General features: G+C 46.6%; 1 protein-coding gene across 1 annotated transcript in view; it reads left to right on the forward strand.

The window, feature by feature from the left end:
* PPP2R1A (protein phosphatase 2 scaffold subunit Aalpha) overlaps positions 1–17,396 on the forward strand; it is a 36,287-nt gene extending 18,891 nt beyond the window's left edge. Inside the window, 12 exon segments of the mRNA NM_001132813.1 lie at positions 2,196–2,428; positions 3,610–3,757; positions 3,881–4,036; positions 6,677–6,791; positions 6,902–6,972; positions 7,426–7,560; positions 10,697–10,870; positions 11,197–11,257; positions 11,986–12,140; positions 13,110–13,252; positions 16,692–16,783; positions 16,940–17,396. Of these exon segments, the coding sequence (NP_001126285.1) occupies positions 2,196–2,428; positions 3,610–3,757; positions 3,881–4,036; positions 6,677–6,791; positions 6,902–6,972; positions 7,426–7,560; positions 10,697–10,870; positions 11,197–11,257; positions 11,986–12,140; positions 13,110–13,252; positions 16,692–16,783; positions 16,940–16,956 (1,500 nt within the window). The 3' untranslated portion in view covers positions 16,957–17,396.
* The last annotated feature ends 8,509 nt before the right edge of the window (positions 17,397–25,905 follow it).

Consider the following 25,905-nt stretch of genomic DNA (forward strand, 5'->3'; position numbering starts at 1 on the left):
GTCCATGCTGGGATAGGCCTCCCGGGAGATCTGCTGCAGGGTGGTCAGGGATCATACTTTGAAAACTACTTCCTGCGGTAACCTACTGGAGAAGAGAACCTTGGCTTACATCATTACTGCTCAGCCTCTGTCCCAGGCCTCCTTATAACAGATTGCCATAAGTTCTACCTGTAGTCACTTGGCAGGTGTTCATTGAGTGCCTTCTCTGTCCCAGCCCAGGTGGTGGGAGAACTGAGGTGAGCAAGAGGAACTCTCTCCCTGTAGTATCCCAGTCACACCGCACCTATGGTCACACTCCCATGATACCGTCCTGAACCTGAGACGTCACGATAGCATGAGGACCTGTGACAATGACATTACGCTGGCTTGCTTAGTATTACATTTTTCCTTTGAATCATTCATTGCAACTATTTTTAAATGCTATTTTTAAACATTTGTTTTTATTCTTAGTTTTACTGTAAAAATATACATAGAATGTGCTATTTTAATTATTTTAAAGTGTGTAGTTCTGTGGCAGTAAGTTTATTCACATTGTGCAGCCATTATCACCATCCAAATTTTTCACCTCCTCAAACTGAAATTCCAAACCCATTGAACATGAGCTCCCCATTCCCTCTCCCCCAGCCCCTGGCAGCCACCGTTCTACTTTATGAGTTTGACTGTTCTAGAGTCCTCATATAAGTGGAATCAGAAAATATTTGTCTTTATGACTATTAGTTCATATCCCTTGGCATAACATCTTCAAGGTTGATCCGTGTTGTAGCATGTGTTACATGAGACTTCTCACATATAAGACTCTTGAGTTTTTTTGAGGGCTGCATTTGGAAAACCAGATTTGCTTATTGCCAGCTGCATTCTCCCATAGTGACAGTCCTTGGAGCTGGGGAGCACCTGCCCTCCCTGGGCTACATGCTCTCCAGGGTGTCACAGTGCCTGCCTCTTCCTATTCACGCCTTCTGCCGCCACCCCTGCCTGTCACCTTGGCTGATGGTATCATTCTGTTACTTGACTGGGCCCTGGAGGCATTTCCATTTATGATTTTTTTTTCCTGCTTTAAATACCTGTCAGCCCAAGTTGAATTTCAGACCAGAGACCTCCACACCTTTATTTGAACATATTGGGATAAGTTTAGTCTCCCTTCAGTAGGTCACTAATTAAGAGTTCCTGTCTTGTGCTAAGAGTGATGCTGGGCTCTGGGGATACAGTAGAGAGCCAGTCATATGTATCTGAAGGAACACAGTCGTTCTAGGCCCACAGTAACAACCAGCGAGCAGTCCCGAGCCCCATAGTCCCCCAGAAACATGAGATCCCAATTCAGTCACCAGAGCTGTGTGTAACTGTTCATGGAAGCTTAGGTCAGGTTTTCGATCCTGACCTGTAGCTATTACTAGCTTGGGCAAGCCAGGCCGTACCTCACTTTTCTCTCTTTTTTTTTTTTTCGTTTTGAGAGGGAGTCTCGCTGTGTTGCCCAGGCTGGAGTGCAGTGGTGCGATCTCGGCTCACTGCAACCTCTACCTTCCGGGTTCAAGGATTCTTTTGCCTCAGCCTCCCGAGTAGCTGGGATTACAGGCGCACACCACCACACCCAGCTAAATTTTTTTGTATTTTTAGTAGAGGCGGGGTTTCACCATATTGGCCAGGCTGGTCTCGAACTCTTGACCTCGTGATCAACCTGCTTTGGCCTCCCAAAGTGCTGGGATTACAGGCTTGAGCCACTGTGCCCGGCCCGTTTTCTCTTCTTTAAAATCAGGACTTGCTTTATAGAATTCAGTGAGGAAGAACAAGCACCCCTGGTACAACACGGTGGTCCTGCCTAGTACACACAGTGAATAGATGTTGTACGCAGTGTCAGTGATGATCATTGCACTTTGAGAGGCTAAGAACTTTCTCCTCAGAAAGTGACGTGTGTAATTTTAAGGTTCATGGACCCCAGTGAAACTCCTTCAAGGACCCCTAAATAAGAACCTTTGTGGAAGGCACGCTGACAGAGACCTTCTGCTGGCTGGCATAGTATTACGTTTTTCCTTTGAATCATGCATTGCAACCATTTTTAAAGGCTATTTTAATGAAGGCCGGGATGGGTAATAAGGAAGTTTTCTCTGAGGAGATGAGCCCATGATGGGGTGCAGGATGGGGCTCCAGGGCCGGGGATGGTGGAGAGGGAGCTGTCCAGTGACTTCGTGTTCTCACCACAGCCACCGCTGGAGTCGCTGGCCACAGTGGAGGAGACAGTGGTGCGGGACAAGGCAGTGGAGTCCTTACGGGCCATCTCACACGAGCACTCGCCCTCTGACCTGGAGGCGCACTTTGTGCCGCTAGTGAAGCGGCTGGCGGGCGGCGACTGGTTCACCTCCCGCACCTCGGCCTGCGGCCTCTTCTCCGTCTGCTACCCCCGAGTGTCCAGTGCTGTCAAGGCGGAACTTCGACAGTGAGTCTCTGCCCCCCTTGGAAGCGCCAAGCTCCCCCCTCAGCTCCAGCCTTCTCTGAAGCCTCAGACTCCTTTCGATCTAGCTGGGGCCCAAATGCCCCTGAACTCTCTCCACTCCCACTCCTGCTTACCACCTGATGGGCCACATCCTCAAGAGTTGGTCTCTGGACACAGCCACCTGTCAGTTTACCACCTCTGCCCCTTTGCTCACTTAGGAATTGAGATGATGGCAGGTCCTCCTTCCCATTGGTTAATGTGAGGATTTAAAAGAATAATCACACATAAAGTGCTTAGAGCAAAATCTGGAACATAAAAACTTTCAGCAAATCACATCTGATGGTATCTCCAGCCTGTCCCAGGTCCAGTGCCTTTGGCAGATAAACCACCTCAGTTTTCAGCCTCCTGCTCCTCTACTTTGCAAACAGTTGACCATCAAGCCCAGGTTTGAGCCTGGCTCACTCCAGAACTCTGGTTTACGGCTGTACACATGCTTAGATACTTACACTGGCCCCCACCGTCTTTGACCGAAGCAATTGCTGCTGAAAAATAAAGCCTTTCTGTGGCTCTAGACCAGCCTCTTAGTTAAGCAGTTTTTGTTTGTGTGTTTTTTGAGATAGGATTTTGCTCTGTCATCCAGGCTGAAGTGCACTGGTGCAATCATAGCCCACTGCAGCCTCAACCTCCTGGGCTCAGGCATTCCTCCTGCCTTAGCCTCTCAAATAGCTGGGACCGCAGGTGTGCAACACCACACTGGGCTCATTTTTTATTTTTGGCAGAGATGAGGTCTCACTATGTTGCTCAGGCTGGTCTTGAACTCCTGGGCTCAAGCCTTGGTCTTCCAAAGTGTTCAGATTATAGGTGTGAGCCACTGTGCCTGGCCCGTTGGTTAAGCAATTTTTATGGTCATGATGTAATCGTCAGCACTTACCATTGACTAGATTTATTATGTGCAATCTGTGAAGTGTCTCACACACATTATTTTCATTTAAACCTCATGCGGACCTGTGGGGTAGGTACTGTTACTATCAGCTCCGTTTCATAGGGCTGGGAAGACAGAGAGGGGGTTGTCACTTGTCCAAGGTCATTCAGCTAAAACCTGGACCCACACGACTACAGAGTCTGTGCTTGCTCCTCTCTGCCATACTGCCTGCTGCCTCAGGATCCCCATCCCCGACTCCCAGGTACTTCCGGAACCTGTGCTCAGACGACACCCCCATGGTGCGGCGGGCCGCAGCCTCCAAGCTGGGGGAGTTTGCCAAGGTGCTGGAGCTGGACAACGTCAAGAGTGAGATCATCCCCATGTTCTCCAACCTGGCCTCTGACGAGCAGGTGAGTTTTGCTTCCTGGCCCTCTCTGCTCTCCCCTCCTTCTGGTGGCTCCTGCCCATGAAAGAGAATCCCAGAGCTCAGCAAGGCCTCTGCTGCCCTCCCCCTGTTCCTCTCCTCTCCCCAGGACTCGGTGCGGCTGCTGGCGGTGGAGGCGTGTGTGAACATCGCCCAGCTTCTGCCCCAGGAGGATCTGGAGGCCCTGGTGATGCCCACTCTGCGCCAGGCTGCTGAAGACAAGTCCTGGCGCGTCCGCTACATGGTGGCTGACAAGTTCACAGAGGTAGATGAGCGACTGTTGACATTGTCCCACTGGTGGGGACACTGTGATACCCTCAGAAGGGAAGCATACAGGAGCTGAGGTTTAACATTAGGCCGATGGAAACATTGGGCGTTTGAGCAATAGGATCTCTATGATCATCTAACTGCATCTCACTTCATATGCCAATCCTGGTTGATTGACATGGCATCTTGAGGTGCTACTTTGAGAAGGATTCTGAGGCTAAGTTAAGGCTACGTGGAGGAAAGTGCCACAGGAGCAGAGAAGGGTAGCACATGTGGGGGTGTTCCTGACATAATCAAGCTGTCCTTTCACAAAGGGGAAGACACAGCCCAAAAAGGTGGGGGTTTTTGTGTGTGTGTTTTTTTTTTTTGAGACGGAGTCTGTCGCCCAGGCTAGAGTGTTGTTGCCCAGCTGGAGTGTGGTGGCGCAATCTTGGCTCACTGCAACCTCTCCCTCCCGGGTTCAGGCAATTCTCCTGCCTTAGCCTCCTGAGAGACTGGGATTACAGGTGCCCACCACGACACCCGGCTAGTTTTTGTATTTTTATTAGAGACGGGGTTTCACCATGTTGTTAGCCAGGCTAGTCTCGAACTCCTGACCTCAAGTGATCCGCCTGCCTTGATCTCCCAAAGTGCTGGGATTACAGGTGTTAGCCACTGTGCCCAGCCCCGGAAAGTTTAATTAACTGATCAGTGACACTACCAGCCAGGCAGAAAGGGGACAAGACTCCAGGTCTGAGACTCTCAGGACAGTGCTCCTTCCACAGGGATCCAGATTGTCTCATCCCACAAGCATGTTTGCTGAGCACCAGCTATTTGCTGGGCCAGTGAATTCGGCACATTCCTGGCCTTCACGGAGCCAGGCAGTCTGAAGGGGAAGATTGACTTAGGGGAAATTTGATTATAAAGTGTCACAGGTGTGGGACAGACAGACAGATGTGGGGCCTTGGAAGCATTGAGGAGGGGAGGTGGTGTTGCAGCTGGTTCTAGAAGATGAGTGGGTAAGAGCTAAGATAGGAACTTTGTTCCAGCCAGACGACAAAGAACCCTGGGAGGCGAGAGCAAGTGCAAGCAGGAACATTCAGGCCTGATCTTGACGGCCCAGCCTGAGAGAAAGCAGGAGAGAGGGTAGGGTGGGATCAGAGAGGCCTCGAGTGCCACTCCACCCTGGGGCGCCCTTTGCCTGTAATTATGCTGGTTCCCACTGGCATTTGCGGGAAGGACTCAGAGCTTCAGAATAGCGCACCATCACCACAGTTAGGGAAGGCTCTTCGCGTCCTTGTCTCCTGAGCTGCATAAACTGTGTCACACTGGGTCTTAGAATAGAAATTCCATGAGGGCAGGAATTTTAGGCTGTTAAACCAGTTCTTGGCACATAGTAGACATTCAGCAAATATTTGCAAGATGAATAAAAGGCAGTATTTTCCCAAGATATCATGAGGTCCTTCAAGATTTTTACTTGTTCATTCCCGTCTTCATAATGAACTGTCCTGCTTCCTACCAGGTCTTCAGGAACCAGCTTTGCAGCAGGAGCCATGCGTCTTTCCATGCCTGGTGCTATGAAACAGGCAGGGCCAAGCGTGCCTCCCTTTTTTTTTTTTTTTTTTAAAAGACAGAGTCTCAGTCTTTCGCCCAGGCTGGACTACAGTGGCACAAGCTCAGCTCACTGCAACCTCCACCTCCCAGACTCAAGTGATTCTCGTGCCTTAGCCTCCTGAGTAGCTGGAATTACAGCTGTGCACCACCACACCCAGCTAATTTTGTATTTTTAGTAGAGATGGGGTTTCACCGTGTTGGCCAGGATGGTCTTGAATTCCTGGCCTCAAGTGATCCACCCACCTCGGTCTCCCAAAGCGCTGGGATTACAGGTGTAAGCCACTGCGCCCGGCCCTAGAGTGCCTTCCTTTCTGTCAATCTTTATTGTTTTATTTTTATTTTGAGACAGGGTCTCACACTATCACCCAGGCTGGAGTGCAGTGGCACAGTCACGGCTCACTGCAGCCTTGACCTCCTGGGCTCAGGTGATCCTCCCACCTCAGCCTCCTGAGTAGCTAGGACTACAGGTGCCTGCCCCCACACCCAGCTAATTGTTGTGTTTTTTGTAGAGTCAGGGTTTCACTGTGTTGCCCGGGCCGGTCTTGATCTCTTGGACTCAAGCGATCTGTCCACCTCAGCTTCCCAAAGTGCTGGGATTATAGGCATGAGCCACCACACTTGGCCTATTATTTTATTTTCATTACAAAAGTAATACGTGCTTCTGGTAACAGATCTTTAAGAAATACAGCCATATATAAATCAAAAAGTTGCAGTCACTATATCATTTGAATGTTTTTGGATCAAGTAACAGAAAACTTAACCCCAGTAGCCTGAACAATATGGAAATCTGTTATTTTTAATGCTGACAACACTGTGAGGTAGGTGCCCTTGCAGTCCTCATTTTTCTTCAGAAGCAAAAGAGGCTCAGCGAGGTGAAGAGCCTTGCCCCGGGGTCAGACTTGGCACTCGAATTAGATCTTAGCACTGCTTCCAAGGCCCACGCTCTGTCCCCTAATTCTGGTGCCTTCACTTTGATTTTGGCTTCCTTAGCCCAGAGTAAACTGCCAGGCCTTCTCACTCTCCCCCTCCTCCTTCCTGTCTGCAGCTCCAGAAAGCAGTGGGGCCTGAGATCACCAAGACAGACCTGGTCCCCGCCTTCCAGAACCTGATGAAAGACTGTGAGGCCGAGGTGAGGGCCGCAGCCTCCCACAAGGTCAAAGGTTGGTGCTGGCAGCCGAAACACAGCAAGTGGGGTGGGTATCCGAGGGGCTGGAGGTGGAACTAGCACATCAGGTCTCACTTCCCTTTGCCTCCCTCTCCCTGCCCACAGAGTTCTGTGAAAACCTCTCAGCTGATTGTCGGGAGAATGTGATCATGTCCCAGATCTTGCCTTGCATCAAGGTAACAGAGAGTTTGATGGGAGGAACCAAGTGGATCCGAGCCTGCCAAAAAGAGGGGCTGGAGACAAGGCTTTGGGGATAGTCAGCTGCAAACTAGGTTCCCAGCCCTGTGGGACCAGGCAGCTGTTGGGTTTCAAGCAGTTAGGGGACCTGACTGCAGCTTGAGGCTGACCTTAAAGGTGGAAGTACTTTCTAGAACCTCAGACGTCACTGAGTCCCCTCATTCACAGGGTCTTGGGGTTGGAGTGGGGGCTGCTGAGAGCAGGGGTCATTGAACTCTAAGTAGGTGGTACGCATAAGGAATAGTGATTTCCCCTGTACCCTAAGCCATCCCCTGCTCTATGAATGAGAGGGGCAGAAGCAGGTTATTGTCTCTTAGGAGTTGGCATCTACTTGGCCACTTGCTGCTGCAGGGGTTGCACTGACCCCTGTGCCTACCTCTTCTCTCTCCCAGGAGCTGGTGTCCGATGCCAACCAACATGTCAAGTCTGCCCTGGCCTCAGTCATCATGGGTCTCTCTCCCATCTTGGGCAAAGACAACACCATCGAGCACCTCTTGCCCCTCTTCCTGGCTCAGCTGAAGGATGAGGTAAGGGTGCCAGGATCTCAGCTCTGGGTTTGTGGAGGGGACAGGTGGGTCTTCCTAGATAGCTAGGGTTTACCTAGATTGACCAGGAATCTCCTGATATCTCAACAGACATCCAGATCTTTGCTGAGTTGCATGTTTGTGGGCATACCTGTGTGTTCATGCATTCATTCCTCCAGGCACTCTTCATGAGTCTTTTCCTGGACATTGAGGATATGAAAAATAGAAATTTAAAGTTTTATTTATGGCCAGGCGTGGTGGCTCACGCCTGCAATCCCAGCACTTTGGGAAGCTGAGGCGGGTGGATCACCTGAGGTCAGGATTTCGAGACCAGCCTGGCAAACATGGTGAAACCTCGTGTCTGCTAAAAATGCAAAAATTAGCCAGGCATGGTGGCAAGTGCCTGTAATCTCAGCTACTTGGGCAGCTGAGGCAGGAGTATCACTCGAACTCAGGAGGCGGAGGTTGCAATGAGCCAAGATTGCACCACTGCACTCCAGCCTGGACAACAGAACAAGACTCTCTCTCAAAAAAAAAAATTTATGTATGTTTTGAGATAGGGTGTTGCTGTGTTGCCCACACTGCAGTGCAGTGATGTGATCATGGTCCACTGCAGCCTCCGCCTTCCAGGCTCAAGTGATCCTCCCACCTTAGCCTCCCAAGTAGCTGGGACTACAGGCAAGAGCCACCACATCTAGATAATTTTTAAAAACATTTTCCATAGAGACAAGGTATTATGTTGCCCAGGTTGGTCTTGAACTCCTGATCTCAAGCGATCCTCCTGCCTTGGCCTCCAAAGGCCTGGGATTATAGGCGTGAGCCGCCGCGCCCAACCTAGAATAAGAGTTTTGATCCTCAAAAGCCTTCAGAGACTGGCAGTGGAGGGAGACAGGCAGTCCCATGATGCCATTAAGGTGTTACAGGTTCTGTTAAGGATGAGTTCATGTTTTTTAGGGTTTAGGCTAAGGTGCTGTAGTATAGACCCCAGAATACATTCTGGCTTAAATTAGGTGGTGGATTTTTTTTCTCTCTCTCATAACAGTCTAGGCGGCCTTACACTGGTGGGTTAGCCCTGCTGACCTCAACTGTCTCTGAATCTCAGGAAACTACTCCAATTTTTAGCATCTCTTAGCTGGCATGGAGGGGTCAGGCACAGACCACAGCAGGCGCAGTCCTGTGAAGGACGAGATTCCTCACATGTGCTTGCACCCCGTACACCCATTGGCCAGGAGGATCATGTGACCACACCCAGCCGTTCAGGTTGCCTGGATTACAAAGGATGAGAGGCGGTGCTGGGTGATGACTGGAGAGATCATCAGGGTGACCACTGGGGAAGGATTTGGACTTGACTGTGGGCAAGAGGAAGAGCCAGAATAGAGTTGGTGTTAGAAGGCACCCTGAGGCTTATGTGAAGGAAAGATTGAAGTGAGGCGGCCAGCAGCGATGTAGGAAGACCAAACCGGAGGCTGTGGGAGTCTGTGGGAGTCTGGAAGGCTGAGGCTAGACTAAGTGATGTGTAGAGATGAGGCTGCAGTGATACGGAAGGATTCAAGATTGTTCAGGAGGCAGAAGGGACCACATGGTGGTTTTTGCCTTGGTGGTGAAAAACTGGGCAGATGGTGCAATTGTTTGCTGGTGTGTGACATCTTTGTTCCCAAAAGCCTCAGTCTTTCTCTCTTCCCCATCCCCTTCTTTCTTTTTTATACACAGGCGCACACACAGTGTGCTAGAGAGTTGGAGGAAATACTGTAACAGAAAGTACTGCATCACATTTCAGTCCCCCATGCCCCTAAAAGTTACGTTATTCAATTCCGTTACAGTGGAGTAATCTCTTAGCCCCAGAATTACAGTCAATTTTTTAATACATTGAAAAGAGTGCACTATTTTTAATATATTTTTTGCTCTTTTTGTTTTTCCCTATTAGTGGGTGATTAATTGTACTGTTTTTAATCAATTACGTCAGTTGCTAAAAGTCTGAATCTTCATTAATGTTCATGACGAATTTTATGACTTAAGTAATTTATCTGAGTTATGCTTCACATGCACATAGTTTTTATAATCATATTTTGTAGATATTAATACAATTTATATTTGTTTTTGATGCTTTAATGGGCATAATTTGGCTGGTGAGAGCCCCTCAAGTTGTCTGCTATGTCATTTCACACCTCTCCAGAGTTTTGGGGATCATTTTGCCTCTGGCATGAGGGAAGGACCCAGGCTCAGCCCAGTTTGAAGGCAAGCCCATATGTGAGGACTGGAGCATTTTTTGCTCCAGTTTCCCCTTCAGCAAGCACTATATGGTAATCATGTGCTGGCAGCCAGCCTGTCTCAGGGCAGCTTCTCTTAGAAGAAAAGAACCAGCATGGTTTTCTTGGTGTGAGGAATTCATCTGACTTATATTTGAGATTTGCATTTTAGATTTATAAACTTTATATTTCACATTTTGACTCTCACCAGAATTTATAAACTTGTCTAAATGAAAAAGGCTACCTTTTTACTGGTGCACCAAAAAGAAGTCTTTTTAAATGGGTGAGGTATAGTCTCTGAGCCTTCTCTTCTCATGCGCATGTTCAGCACCTTGAGGCACACACAGCAAGGGCTGGAGCTGGGTGAGGGCCAGTCCTATCCTCGGAATGTGCAGGGTTTCAGCAGCCCAAGCCTGCCAGGCTTGTTCACTTGGTTATTGATTCATTTCAGTGCTCCTTTATTTATTTATTTTTTTAGACTAAAATAGTTTTAATAAGGAAATAGTTTTCTTCCTTCCCCTCGCCCGTGTTGTGGACTGATATCCAGAAAGGAACCCTTGTTAGCAAGCAGCGGAGCTAGGATTAGAAGAATCATGTCTGCCTGTTTTTTCCAGGGTGTTGTATTTTCCTACTGTGATTCTTAAAGTCCTTTCAAAATGGATAAACATTTCTTGTGATACTATTGTAAGGTTTAAAAATCTGCTTAAGTTAGTGATCCATGCTGCTTGCTTTTTGTGTGCCGTTAATGTATTCCCAGAACGGGGAGCTGGGCTTGGACAGGAGTAATCCCTCGGGAGATGTCCATAAAAGTTGATGCAGCTGAGCTCTTTCCATCCTGTCCTGGATTGCTGTGTGCATTGCATTCTCTCAGAATCCTTCTTTCCTCTCCTCAGTGCCCTGAGGTACGGCTGAACATCATCTCTAACCTGGACTGTGTGAACGAGGTGATTGGCATCCGGCAGCTGTCCCAGTCCCTGCTCCCTGCCATTGTGGAGCTGGCTGAGGACGCCAAGTGGCGGGTGCGGCTGGCCATCATTGAGTACATGCCCCTCCTGGCTGGACAGCTGGTGAGTGAGGAGGCCTGGGGGCCAGGCAGTGCTGCCTCAGGGGAGGTACAGTATGTCCGGGGCTGTGATAGGGAAACGGGGGGCTTTGAAGGCTTAGTGGAGGCTGTGACAACTGCCTGGGGAGTCGAAGGAAGGGACCCAGGAAATAGGGCCTTAAAAGATGCATTGGATTTAATAAGAGAGAAGAGGGAAACGAGCACCTCAGATGAAGTTGAGAAGTGTCCGGTCTTTCTAGGGTGGGTGTAGGTTCCATGGGGTGTGGCTGGCAGCTCCCCCTGTTTGCTCTCCTGGAACACTTACCTTGGAACCCTTGGTTTCTCCTGTAGGGAGTGGAGTTCTTTGATGAGAAACTTAACTCCTTGTGCATGGCCTGGCTTGTGGATCATGGTGAGTACCTCCACAGGAGCAGCAAGAAGAGATGGGAGCTCCAGAAAGGCAGGATGGATTGGCTGGGGCTGTGGCGGGCAGTGGAGGAGGCTAGAGTCACTCCCCATGCCACTGGTTGCTCGTATGGACCAGCTCGCGTGCTTGTTAGAGTCCCAGAGAAGTGTTGAGTGGGAGGAGGATGAAACAGATCACCCAGGGGTTGCCTGGTATAGTGGAGAGCCAGAGGGCCACTGAGCAGCCAGACCAGGGTTTTGAATCCTGCCTTTGGGGCTGTCAGATCTAAAACAAGTCACCTGCTGTCTTTGAATGAGCCCCACACTCATTCTTTGAAACTTCTTATTCTGGTCCCTTGGGGCCATTATGAGAATTGCTCATTGTTTACACTAAGAGAGGTAAAAAATAAAAGGTAATATTTATCTCTGTGAAGCCCTGTTTGAAGTAATAAGTGCCACATAATTTAGGCAAATCACTTGTTAGAGCCTTAGTTTGCCCATCTGTAAAATGAAGCCAGTAGTGGAACCTACCTCTTGGAGTGGTTGAAAAGATAGTGTATAAAAAAAACAGTTACTAGATATAGCACATAGTAAGCCCTTTTTTCTCTCTTTGCCTCACATGCGGCCTGGCACCTAGGGGCTGCTTTGTAAGCCATGGTGAGTGTGACCTACATTTTGCCCACATCAGTTCTTCACCTCCAAATCCCTGTCTGTCTCACCCTCACCCTTCTGCAGTATATGCCATCCGCGAGGCAGCCACCAGCAACCTGAAGAAGCTAGTGGAAAAGTTTGGGAAGGAGTGGGCCCATGCCACAATCATCCCCAAGGTCTTGGCCATGTCCGGAGACCCCAACTACCTGCACCGCATGACTACGCTCTTCTGCATCAATGTGAGCCTTCCACCTGCCTGCTGGCCCATCCCTAGGGAACTGGAGTGCCTGGGAGAGGAAGGATGCTAGAGGGTTCCCCAAGGGAGACACCTGGCTTGGGAATGGAGACATGGAGGGCATCTTCTATCCGGAGATGAGTCCTTGGGGAACTGCAGGCAAGGGGGTGGGGCTCCCAGGGTCAGGGTCGTAGGGCCTCTGGGACTGGAGACTTGGATGGTGAGGGACCCAGGGCCTGGGAGACTTGACCTGTTGGAGCAGCGATCTCAAGCTTTATGAGCACCCGTCTCCTTCCCTGAGAAATGTGTGTCTCTATCTGTGGTGCGGTGGGTGAGTGTATGGGCTCTAGGTCAGACCTAGTTTTAAATTCTGGCGCCACCATACATTAGCTATGGACCTTGGATAGTTACCTAACCCCTTCATGCTTTGGTCTTCTCATTTGTAAAGAATTCACACTGGTAATCACAGCCTGCTGAGTGTAAAGATTAATCAGGTTATACACGCACAGGGCTTAGAAGAGTTATGCTACAGATAGGAAGTGCTCCTGTCTGTTTGCTTTTCCTACGATTATAATTATCTCATGTACTACTTATTTATGTGTAAACCATACACAGAGCTAGAAAGGAAGGGATTTAAAAATAAATACAACTAAGTGTTCTGATCATTTCTTCCCATGCCACACTCTGGAGATCACTGCTCTAAGGAGGGATCCTAGGGCTTGGTAATTAAGGTCCATCTCCAGAATAATTAAGGGAAGCCAGAGGACAGAGAAACTGGGACGTCGCAGAATGGAGACATGGTGTTAGGATGGTGTTAGTGGAGTTGGGAGATTCACTCCACTAACTGAGTCACCCGTATTGCTTAGCCTCTGTAGGGCCTGGTGATCACCAGAGTGGCCTGGTCAGAGGCAGAGGGAAATGAGAGTTAGCCAGGAGCTTTGTATACTCACCCCTGCCACTCACTGACCCCCAGGTGCTGTCTGAGGTCTGTGGGCAGGACATCACCACCAAGCACATGCTGCCCACGGTTCTGCGCATGGCTGGGGACCCAGTTGCCAATGTCCGCTTCAATGTGGCCAAGTCTCTGCAGAAGATAGGGCCCATCCTGGACAACAGGTGAGGTCTGGATACTCCCCCACACACTGGCAGGGGCTTGTTGTGGGCACCTTAATCTTTGACCTTTGAAGGTGGAGCCCAGGGTCAGAGGCCTGGCAGCGCTCCTTGCTTTCTGTGTGACCTTGGCTCCCTTCCCTTCTCAAGATCTGTTTTCTCAACTGTAAAATGAACATCACAGCATGAAATAGAAAGAGAGGGTGATGGGATGGCAGTCCTATGTACTGGCAACAAGTCATTAGAAAATGAAATCACCTTATGTTTTATATGTAAGTATGTGTATAATTTATAATTGCACCAAAAATATCAAATAGCCAGGAATAAATTCAATGAAAGATGTGTATGTAACACCTCTAGTGTAAACTGTAAAACACTACTGTGAGAAATTAAAGCAGACCTGACCAAGGTGGGCGGATCAGTTGAGGTCAGGAGTTCACGGCCAGCCTGGCCAACATGGCAAAACCCCGTCTCTAGTAAAAATACAAAAAATTAGCGGGTGTGGTAGCAGGCGCCTGTAATGCTAGCTGTTTGGGAGCCTGAAGGCAAGATAATCGCTTGAATCCAGGAGGCGGAGGTTGCAGTGAGCTGAGATCACGCCACTGCACTCCAGTCTGGGTGATAGAGCGAGACTCTGTCTCAAAAAAAATTAAAGCAGACCTACATAATATTCATGGATGGGACAGTTCCCTGAACTCATCTTTAGATTCAATATAAGCCCATTAAATCTTAACAGGTTCTTTAGTGGAAAATTGACACTTCTAATGAACAAAGTTGGATGATTTATACTACCAGAGACCAAGACTTACGACACCGCAGTAATTAAAATAGTTGTGAACACAAGAATATTTAAATCACCCAATAGGATGGAATCAAGGGCACAGAAACAGTCCCACGTGTGTTTAACAGCAGGCACCTCTGTAGTTGAGTGGAGAAATGTATGTATTTTAAAAAACATATTTGGGGCAGTTTGATACCCATGTAGGAATAAAAGAAGCCTCACCTCAATGCATAAACAAATTAATTTGAGATGACAGACTAGAACCAGAAAGATTTTAAGACAAAGGACCTAGAAGAAAATGTAGGAAAATATCTTCATGAGTTAGTGTAGGCACAGATTTGTTAAACAGCAAACCAGAGGAAGTGATGGGTAAGTTGACCTTCTGTAAAATGTAGCACTGTTTCTCAAAAGACAGCATTTTGAGAGTAAAATGCAAGCCACTGACTGGAGGAAGATGTCTGCAATGTATGTTTCTGAGAAAGGACTCATCCACAATACCTGTCTACAAATCAGGCAGGACAAGAAAGAGATGGGGAAAAAGACTTGAATAGGCACTTGAAAAAGGATCTCCAAATAGCCGGTAAGCATATGACAAGGTGTTCAGCATCATTAGCCTTCAGGAAAATGCAAATTAAAGTTCAGTGACATATCACTACACACCTCCCAGAGCAGCCAACATTAAAAAAGACTCAGTGGTGCAGATGTTGGTGAAGACATAGAAGAGCTGGAACTCTCATCCATTGCACGTGGGGCTGTACATTTAGGGTTTGATCACTCTGAAAACGGGAGTGGAACTGGAGTGGAATTTGGTGAAGCTTGTTATACAAACACCCTGTGAAACAGCCCTTCCACTCCTGGGTCTCTATCCAGGAGAAATGAGTGCTGTTTCTGTCAGAAGAATGTTCATGGTAGCTTTATTCATAGTAGCCATAAAAATGGAAACAACCTCCATGTCTGTCCACAGTAGAGTAGATAAATTTTAGTTTACTGATGTAGTGGGAAACAATTCAGCAGTAACGAAACAAATGCCTGCTATAAGCAGCAACAGGTGACTCTCACAGATAACCATGTTGAGTGAGGAGCCAAACCCAAGAAAACACACCATTTATGTCAAGTTCAGAAACAGGCAGAATGAAGGAATCGAGATGATAGAAGTAAGAACAGTGGTTATTTGGGGAGAACAGGGAGCTGTCAACTAAAAGTGGGGGACCCACAAAGCCTGCAGATTCCTCTCTGTATCTGTTCCAGGACACAACCTCAGCTTTAGTTTCTCTCCGAAGTCCTCCTCCGTTTTCCAAAACAATTGACTCTTGGTGCAGGCGGATTTCCCTGGGTCCCATAGATGAGAGTGGGTGCCTCCTCTGGGCTCCTGGAGGACCAGGAACTTCCCCTTGGGGCCACTTACCACTCCCCTCTTATGTACCAGTTTGGTCTCTTCCTCCTGGCCCGGGTGCCTCATGGCAGAAGTCAAGAGTGATTTAGCTCCATATTCACTGCTAATACATCGTAGGCCTCAGTGAGTATGTGTGAAATCAATGAAAGATCCATTTGCTGGGCCTCAAAGACTTGGGGGTTCTGAGATTCTGTTCCACTTTCCCAGCCTGCTCTGATCTCCCTGTTTGGGGCCCCAGAGAAGTCTGTCCTTGTTTGTCATACTTCTGACCTTTAATTGGTTGGTTGGTTGGTTTTTTGCAGTTTGTTTGGTTTTCCTTTGAGACAGAATCTCGCTCTGCCACCCAGGCTGGAGTACAGTGGTGCGATCTCGGCTCACTGCAGCCTCTGCCTCCTGGGTTCAGGCAGTTCTTGTGTTGTGCACCACCATGCTTGGCTAATTTTTGTACTTTCAGTAGAGATGGGGGTTTTCCCATGTTGTCCAGGCTGGTCTTGAACTCCTGGCCTCAAGTGGTCTGCCCACCTTGGCCTCCCAAAGTGCTAGGATTACAGGCATGAGCCACCGTGCTCGGCCTTGATTTTACCTTTTCTTTTTTTTTTGAGGTGGAGTTTCGCTCGTTGCCCAATTTGGAGTGCAATGGTGCAGTCTTGGCTCACCACAACCTCCGCCTCCCAGGTTCCAGCGGTTCTCCTGCCTCAGCCTCCCAAGTAGCTGGGATCACAGGCGTGCACCACCACGCCTTGCTAATTTTGTATTTTTAGTAGGGACAGGGTTTCTCCATGTTGGCCAGGCTGGTCTCGAACTCCTGACCTCAGATGATCCACCCGCCTTTGGCCTCCCAAAGTGCTGGGATTACAGATGTGAGCCACCACACCCGGCCTGATTTTACTTTTAATTGACACATGATTATACATATTTATGGGGGTATAGTGGTGTTTCAATAACGTATGCAAATGTGTAATGATCAAATTAGGATAATTAGCATATCTATCACCTTAAACGTTTACCATTTTCTTTGTGATGAGAGCATTCAAAATCTTTTATAGCTGGTTTGAAATATGCAAAATATTATTATTAACTGTGGTCACCCTCCTGTGCAGTGATCAGAGATTTCTAATTCCTGTGTGCGTCCTGGATTCTTGAGACTCCTCCCACCTTGGGTTTGGTGTGTCCGTGTCTGTGTACACCTTCTTGCTCAAGAGATGTGCCTACCTGTTGCCCCAGTCCATCCTGGCTCACCCTCTCTCTCCCTGTCTCCTTTCGCTTTCCAGCACCCTGCAGAGTGAAGTCAAGCCCATCCTAGAGAAGCTCACCCAGGACCAGGATGTGGATGTCAAATACTTTGCCCAGGAGGCTTTGACTGGTAAGACCTAGAAAGCACAGAGCCCTAGCAGGAGGGTGGACTTTGAGGACAGGCTCTAGGCCTGCGGGCAGCAGCTTCTGGGAGGGGGAGGTACCATGGCATTGTGGGCAGAGAGAGGGCTGTGATTCTGATTCTTTCTTGTTCCTGTTTTCCTAGTTCTATCTCTCGCCTGATGCTGGAAGAGGAGCAAACACTGGCCTCTGGTGTCCACCCTCCAACCCCCCCAAGTCCCTCTTTGGGGAGACACTGGGGGGCCTTTGGCTGTCACTCCCTGTGCATGGTCTGACCCCAGGCCCCTTCCCCCAGCACGGTTCCTCCTCTCCCCAGCCTGGGAAGATGTCTCACTGTCCACCTCCCAACGGGCTGGGGGAGCATGGGGTTGGACAGGACAGCGACCCTGGGAGGAAGGGGCTACTCCGCCCACGTCGGGGAGAGATGTGAGCATCCCGGGTCACTGGATCCTGCTGCTGTAATGGGAACCCCTCCCCCATTTTCTTCTCCACCTCCCATCCTCCCTCTCATTGGTTTTTTTTGTGTGTGTGTCAACTGTGCCATTTTTATTTTATTCCTTTTATTTTCCCCCTTTTCACAGAGAAATAAAGGTCTAGAAGTAGTCGGTCCTCTGGCCTTAGTCGTCAGCATGGAGGAGGGGGCACCACCGCAGAGCCACAACATCTGCCCTTTTCTCTGGAGAAGATCTTGTTACAGGACCCCATTATACCCCTATGTCCCGAAAATTCTCTGGGGATCCCGCCAGGAGTGCTGCTGGCCTTTGGGGTAGAGGGTCCATGAGGTGCTCTGGCTGGTGTCCTGTAGTGCAGTTCAGATTCATAGATGTTGGCCGAGTATTTGGGGGGTTAAAAGCAGGTACCTTGGAACCAGACTGCTTGGGTCCAAATTGTGGCTCCTTCAGTTAATAGACATGTGACTAGGAGTAGCTTGTTAAGTCTTTATGAGCTCAGTTTTGTATTGTGTAAAATGAGAGTTACAGTAATACCTAGATTGCAGGGTGGGTGGCGAGGACCAAGTGAATTAGTACCTGGAAAGTGTGTAACAGTTTCAACATGAGAAGTACACAACATGAGAAGCAGAGTTAGCTGTACATTGCCAGAGAACCCCCTGTGGGCCATTTCCTGTGTTCTTGAAGAAGACTTGGGCTTGGACCCTGTCCCCAGGAGGTCTCAGAGTAATCAGGACGGTACTAGGGAGAGAACTATGGCAAGATAGATCAGTTGTCTCTCAGTATCTATTCTCCCCTTCCTAATGTAGAAGCTCTGATTTTTAGCTGGGCACATGACTACATGGATTCAAGGTATTTTCCTAGTGTTTCTTGAAATTAGGTGTGGTATTGTGACCAAATTCTAGCCAAAAAGATGTTGAACAGAAGTGGTATATGCAGCTTCTAGGAAGTGTTCTTAAGGGGGAAGGCGTGATCCCCCACCTTTCCTCCTCCTTCGTGCACTCTGGAATGTGGACCAGATGGCCGGAGTAGGAGCTGCCACCTTGGGCCAGAGAATGATCTTAGGAGCGAAGGTAAGTAAGGCAGGACAAGATAGAAGGAGCCTGCCTCCCTGAGGCTATGAAGAGCCATGCCAGTATTGTCACCTGGGAGAATTAAACTGGTCAATTGCCTGTTCGTTTGGAGTTTCATCACTTGAAGGTGACCGGAATTCTAACTGATGCAGGGAGGGGCCCAGAGCACCCTGGAGAAAGGAGCAAGGGACGTATGGCTGGTGGTGTCTGCATGGAAGGGTTTCACAGAGGAAATGATGCTTGAGCACATTTTGACCCAGGTGGTAGAAGGGAGATGTGGCTTTGAGTGACAAGGTGATTTCACCAGCTCAGCCTTCATATTAGCACATCCCTACCCTTTGTTAGACTTTATTGTGCCCTAGGGGATGAGGCTGAAGGAGACCAAAAAGCATCTTTAGAAATTTCCATTTATACCCTGGGCGATAAACTCTCTCCCAGTTGAGAACCACTGCTCTAGAAATGTGAACACACGTGTAACCAGACATCAAAGTCTGACATTAAACTTTGACTTTCCCTGTGGTTAACGCTGCTGGTCCATTGCAACAAGAGTGCAGCGGACCAGCAGCCTTTGCATTCTCAGGAGCTTGTCAGAAATGCAGAGCCTCTCGCCCCTGCCCTGACCTGCTCAGTCAGAGCCTTCATTTTAACAAGATGCCCAGGTTCATCTGCACACTGAAGTTCGAGAAGTCCTGCCTTAAATACTAACCCAGTTTTTCTCTCTTGAGAATGCTACGTGGGTCTAGGGCTGAGGATGTGCTATGGCTCAGAGGTGGGGTCTAGAATTGGACATGTGTATGTAGACAAGGCTCAGGGATATGTTGAGGTTGCAAGATTGGGCAAGTGATGGAATGGGATCATTACAGGAGGTGGAGGTGGGATGGATACCCAGGATGTGCTGGGTAATGAGGTGATACTCAGCGACCACAGGAGTGAGTATGAGAGACGAGGGTGAAGGATAGCTTGAGTTATTGAACCCTGGCAGAGTGTCCTCAGTTAACCAGGAGTTGCCTAGTGTCTTGGGTCATGTGTTCTAGAAGCAGAGCCCGAGTGGAGACTCGTTCAAGTGTCTGAGGGAGTGCTCTCAGGAGAAGGGACTGAGGTAACTCACCTTCTGTGAGCTTCAAGTTGGAAGAATCCAATCAGGTGATTAATGTGATGTTATTAAGTCCGTTGTTAGGAGCGGTTCCTAATCTCCCAGGCTGCAGGCTTTGTTTGCTCCATACACCTGGCTTTCTCTGTAGCAGCTGAAGTTTGATGCTAGAGCTGGGTCAGGGTGGAGAGACTGTGTGGAGCCAGGACTCATGACCCTGGCCTGTTTCTCCCCCTCTCTAGGCCTAAATCCCAGCAGTTACACTGGCCGTTTCTAATGGTTCCTTCCACAGCACTGTTCTCCAGAGCCCACACACAAATTTTGTCTCCTTTTGTGATGACTGTACTTCTTTGGCCGTTTTCGCTAACAGCCTCTTCACTGACCCCTTCCTTCCACTGCTTTGACCCAGACATCTGGATGCGAATGAGGTTGAGTCACTTGATGCCTTTGGCTAATGCATAGGGGCACAAGTAGAGCTCTAGAATCACCATGCCCTTGACTCAGGGTGCAGAATCTGCCTGTGGTGCTTGAGCTGTGGTTGTTGCTAGGCCATCGTGGCTCAAGCCTGTAATCTGAGCACTTGGGGAGGCTGAGGCGGGTGGATCACCTGAGGTCAGGAGTTCAAGATGAGCCTGGCCAACATGGTGAGACCCTGTCTCTACTAAAAATACAAAAAATTAGCCAGGCATGGTGGCAGGCACTTGTAATCCCAGCTATTTGGGAGGCTGAGGCAGGAGAATCGCTTGAACCAGGGAGGCAGAGGTTGTAGTGAGCCGAGATTGCACCATTGCACTCCAGCCTGGGCAACAAGAGCAAAACTCCATCTCAAAAATAAGTAAACAAACAAATAAATACCTTGAATGTAAATGGATTAAATTATTAAAGACACAGAATGTCATAATAATTTTTTAAAAGACCCAAGTATATACTGTGAGAGGAGACTAACTTCACCATTAAGAACACAGGAAGTGAAGAACTAGAAAAATATATTCTATGCAAATAGAAACCAAAACAGAGTTAAGGAAAAATATAATAGTACAAAAATTGTCATTATACAATGATAAAGAGGTGAATTCATCAAGAGGATGTAAGAATTGTAAATGTAGATATGTGCACCATCAGAGAACTTTAATATATGAAGCAGATATTAATAAATCTGAAGGGAGAGACAGACTGCAATACAATACTAGTAGGGAGCTTAAATATCTTACTTTCCACAGTGGACAGATCATTCCGACAGAAAATCAATAAGAATTGTTGGATGCAAACTGCACTTTAGACCAAATGTACCCTAACAGACATACACAGAACATTCCATGAAACAGTAGCAGAGTATCATTCTTCTCAAGCATATGGAACATTCTCTAGGACAGATGATATAGATAAGACAAAGTAAATTTTATCAAATGTAATTGAAATTATATCAAGTATTAGTTCCTACTACAATGGGACAAAATTAGAAATCAATAACGAGGAATTTCAAGATGGAGGGATATGGGAAAATTAAACCACATGCTCCCAAACAAACAATGGGTCAAAAAGGAAATCACAAGAGAGATTTTAAAGTATCTTGAGACAAACAGAAATAGAAACACAACATACTAAATCTTATGGAAAGCAGCAAGAGCAGTTCTAAGGGGGAAGATTAGAGCAATAAATGCCTACAACAACAACAAAAAAGGTCTCAAGTAAACAACCTAACATTACACCCTAAGGAACTAGAAAAAGACAAGCAAACTAAATGAAGTCAGTAAAAAGAAGGAAGTAATAAAGATCCAATGTAATCAGAAAAAAATGAGAGCAGAAAAACACAATTGAGAAGATCCTTGAAACTAAGATTGCTTTTCTGAAAAGATAAATCACAAAGCTTTAGCCAAACAAACCAAGAAAAAAGAAGACTCAATATCAGACATGGAAGATGAGACATTACACTTAATACCACGGAAATACAAAAGTTCGTAAGACAACATTGTCCACAATTACATGCCAACAAGTTAGACAACCTAAAAGAAGTAGAGAAATTCCTAGAAAGATAAAACCTGCTAAGACTGAATCATGTGGAAATAGAAAATATCTTTCATTAATGCAGAATCAAGGAAAACAAATTAGGCCAGGTGCAGTGGCTCACCGCTGTAATCCCACAACTTTGGGAGGCTGAGGCAGGCAGGTCACCTGAGGTGAGGAGTTTGAGACCAACCTGGCCAACATGGTGAAACTGTGTCTTTACTAAAAATAAAAAATTAGCTGGGTGTGGTGGTGCATGCTTGTAATCCCAGCTACTTGGAAGGCTGAGGCACAAGAATCACTTCAACCGGGGAGTGGAGGTTGCAGTGAGCCTAGATCGCACCACTGCGCTTCAGCCTGGGCAACAGAGGGAGACTCTTGTCTCTAAATAAATAAAATTTAAAAAAACAAAAATTAAAAATCTGAACTGACCAAGAATGAGAAACGAGACTCAATCAGTAATAAAACACTCGCATCAAAGTAAAGCCCAGGATGTGATGTGTTATTTGCAGCATTCTACCGAACATTAAGAAAAGAGTAATGCCAATCCTCAAATTCCTTCAAAATATTTAAGAGTAGAAAACATTTCCATTCTCTTTTTTGAGGCCAGCATTACCCCGATGCCAAAGCTACACACAGGGGTACTACAAGAAAAAGCTACAGGTCAACATTCCCCGTGAACTTAGATAGAAAAATCCTCAACAGAATAGTAGCAAAAAAAAAAAAAAAAATTGACCTGCGCGGTGACTTCATGCCTGTAATCCCAGCATTTTGGGAGGCTGAAGCAGGTGGATCGCCTGAGGTCAGGAGTTCGAGACCAGCCTGGCCAACATGGTGAAACCCTATCTCTACTAAAAATACAAAAATTACCTGGGCATGGTGGCAGGTGCCTGTAATCCCAGTTACTCAGGAGGCTGAAGTAGAATCACTTGAACCCAGGAGGTGAAGGTTGCAGTGAGCCCAGATAGCGCCATTGCACACTCCAGCCTGGGTGGCAGAGTGAGACTCCATCTCAAAACAAAAAAAAAAGCAACACATTAAAGGATTATTTACCATAATGAAGTGGTAGGTTATCCCTGGATGAAGGATGGGTCAACCTATGCAAATCTGTGAATGTGATGCACCACATACAAAGAATGAAGACATAATCCATATGAGCATCTGAACAGATTCACTGAATGCATTGGGCAAAATTCAACATTCTTTCATGATAAAAACTCTCATCAGATTAGGTATAGAAGGAATGTACCTCAGCACAACAAAGGCCACATATGACCAACCCACAGCTAATACTATGCCCAAAGATGAACAGTTGAAAGCCTTGCCTCTATGATTGGGAACAAGTCAAGGATGCACACTCTCACCACTTTTATTTAACATAGTGGTGAATGTCCTTGCCAGAGCAATTAGGCAAGAAAAAGTAATATAAAGCATTCAAATAAAAAGGAAAGAAGTGAAATTATTCTTGTTTAGTAATGACCTTATACACAGAAAACTCAAGACTAAACAAAAATACTGTTAGAAATAATAAGTGATAATAAATGAACTTTAAAAAGTTTGAAGATATGAAATTGGTGAGCAAAATTAGTTGCATTTTTATATACTAACAGTGAACTCTCTGTAAAAGAAATCAAAACCATCTTATTTTCAATAACCAGCAAAACAATAAAATACATAGAAGTGATTTTGTCTAAAGAGGTGGATAACCTGTAAACAGAAAATTATAAAATGTTGATAAAACAATGAGGAATATACAAAAAGATGAAAAGATATGTTGTGGTTGGGAATTGGAAGAATTAATAGTGTTAAAATGTCCATACTAACCAAAGCAATCTGCAGATTCAGTGCAATCCCTATCAAAATTCTAATGGCATTTTTCACAGTAATAGAAAAAACAATCTTGAAATTCATATGAAACCCAAAACCCCCCAAATTTTCCAAAATAATCTTGGGTAAAGGAAACAAAGCTGGATGTATAACACTACCTGATTTCAACATCTGCTACGAAGCTATACTAATCAAAACACATGACACTGGCATAAAAACAGACACATGGACCAATGGGATGGAATAGAGAGCTCAGCAATAAGCCTATGCATTCATGCTCAATTGACTTCAACAGTAGTGCCAAGAACACATGATGTGGAAGGATGCATTTGGATATCTACATAGAAAAACAATAAAATTGGGGTTTTTTAATCCGATTTTTATTCAAATATTGCCTCAAAATGCGTTAACAACTTAAACATAGGGTCTGAAACTATAAAACTACTAGAATAATTCATAGGAGAAAAGCTACATCATATTTGTCCAAGCAATGATTTTTGCATATGACCCCAAAAGCACAGTCAATGAAAGCAAAAATAGACAATTGGGATTATATCAAAAACTTCTGTACAGCAAAAAGTTGGGGTAGTGGTGGTGAAATTTTGATTAATTAGTACAAAGATATGGTTAGAATGAATAAGCTCTACTGTTAGCACAGTAGAGATTATTGTTAACAGTAATTTATTGTACATTTCAAAATAGCTAAGAGACGATCTAAAATGTTCTCAACGCAAAGAAATGATAAGCATTTAATGTGATGGGTATCCTAAGTTCCTTGATTATTTCATTTTTTGCTTCAGTAAATGGGATCTTGCTCTGCCACCCAGTGGCGGTCATGGCTCACTGCAGCCTTGAACTCGGCTCAAGGGATTTTTCCATCTCAGCCTCCAGAAGTGCTCAGATTACAGGCATAAGCCACTTTGCTCAGCCAAAAGGGGCCAAAAGGTGGATCACTGAAAGGTGTTATGTGAAAAATTTTTGCTGCTACCCAAATCTAAATGTTGAACTGCCCTGAATCTCCAGTACCTTAGAATGTGTTTTGAGACACAACCTTTTAAGGGCGATTAAATTAAAATGAGGGCGTTAGAGTGGGATCCAATCAATCTGACTGATGTTCTTATAGAAAGGGAAAATATGGACACAGAGAGAGACACCAGAGTGTCGTGCACATAAAGACTTTGAGGACACTTCATAATGGCGACCATCTGCACGCCAAGGAGAAAACAGCAAGCCTGCCTTCACCTCAATCTTGAACTTCCAGTCTCCACAACACTAAGAAAATTAATTTCTGTTGTTTGTACTACCCAGTCAATGGCATTTTGTTATGGCAGCCTGAGCAGATTAATACACAAGGCAAGAATCTGCCTTTTCTTTCTTTCTTTTTTCTTTTTCCTTTTTTTTTTTTTTTTTTTTTGACAGACTCTCGCTGTATCACCCAGGCTGGAGTACAGAGGCACGATCTCGGCTCACTGCAACCTCTGCCTCCTGAGTTCAAGCGATTGTCCTGCCTCAGCCTCCCCAGTAGCTGGAATTACAGGCACCCGCCACCACGCCTGGCTATTTGTATTTTTAATAGAGACAGGGCTTTGCCATGTTGGTGAGGCTGGTCTTGAACCCCTGACCTCAAGTGATCCACCTGCCTCAGCCTCCTGAAGTCCTGGGATTACAGGTGTGAGCCACTGCACCCAGCAGAATCTCCCTTTTCAATGCTGACACCTCTATGAGTTTCTTATAATCTCTCCTCATGAGTTCCAGGTTCCCAGTCTCTGAAGATGTCAGTTCTTACAGCTTGACCCTCTCAGAAAGGAGAGGCTTCACAGGGAGGCATAAAGAAAGCAGAATCTGGGCATACATCTCCCATTATATTGTTTGCCCATTTTCAGGAATTAAAGGATAACAAAGTCACCAAGGGATCTTCTCCATTAGAGGGAAGCTGCTGAGATGTAGTGTGAAGAGTATTGATTGGTTTCAGAGGCAGAACTTCCTGTTGCTGTCTTTGGACAAATCGTTAACTTTTCTAAGTCTGAATCCTCCAGTGATATAGCAGTTGCCAACATTCCTCGCAGGGATATTGTGAGTCTCACAGGGCATTCTGCACGTGAAAGGAGGTGGTAAATATAAATCACTGCACATATGTGAGGCTTCATATTATAGTCATAGATGTTTTGGATCTTGCTTCCTGATTTCTGATGCTCACAGAATCTAAAATTGCAGAATTTAACCAAAGAGGGCATTTTTCTCAACCTTCTGTAAAATCCCTTTGTTCTTAATTTTCACCACATGAGAAGCAGACTTCTATCTTCTAGCTCTGATATTATTCAGTGTATGGGTCTCAATTTAGAAAAGTGATTGAGTGATGACACAGAGAGGCCAATGGGATTTTTAAAGGAAAGGCAGGGCAGAGCAGGGTACACAGTTTAGGACTGGCCAGATTGAGGCATTCCTGAGGGCCTTGGGGAAAGGGGTTGTTCCTAGTTTTCTGGTACCTGGCTTTGTGTTGACTTAGGAGAGCTTGGTGTGTGAGAGTTTGACAAGGAGAGGGTTGGGGCATGGGCTCTGGGTGGCTAAAGTTTCATAGGAAAGGCGGGCTCCAGGAAACCCACTTCTACCTCTAAGAATTTGCTAGCCCCAAGATGGGCAGTCTCTGCCCAGTCAGGGAAGACACAGT

Source organism: Pongo abelii, chromosome 20 (genome assembly GCF_028885655.2).
Source record: "Pongo abelii isolate AG06213 chromosome 20, NHGRI_mPonAbe1-v2.0_pri, whole genome shotgun sequence".
Lineage (NCBI taxonomy): Eukaryota > Metazoa > Chordata > Mammalia > Primates > Hominidae > Pongo > Pongo abelii.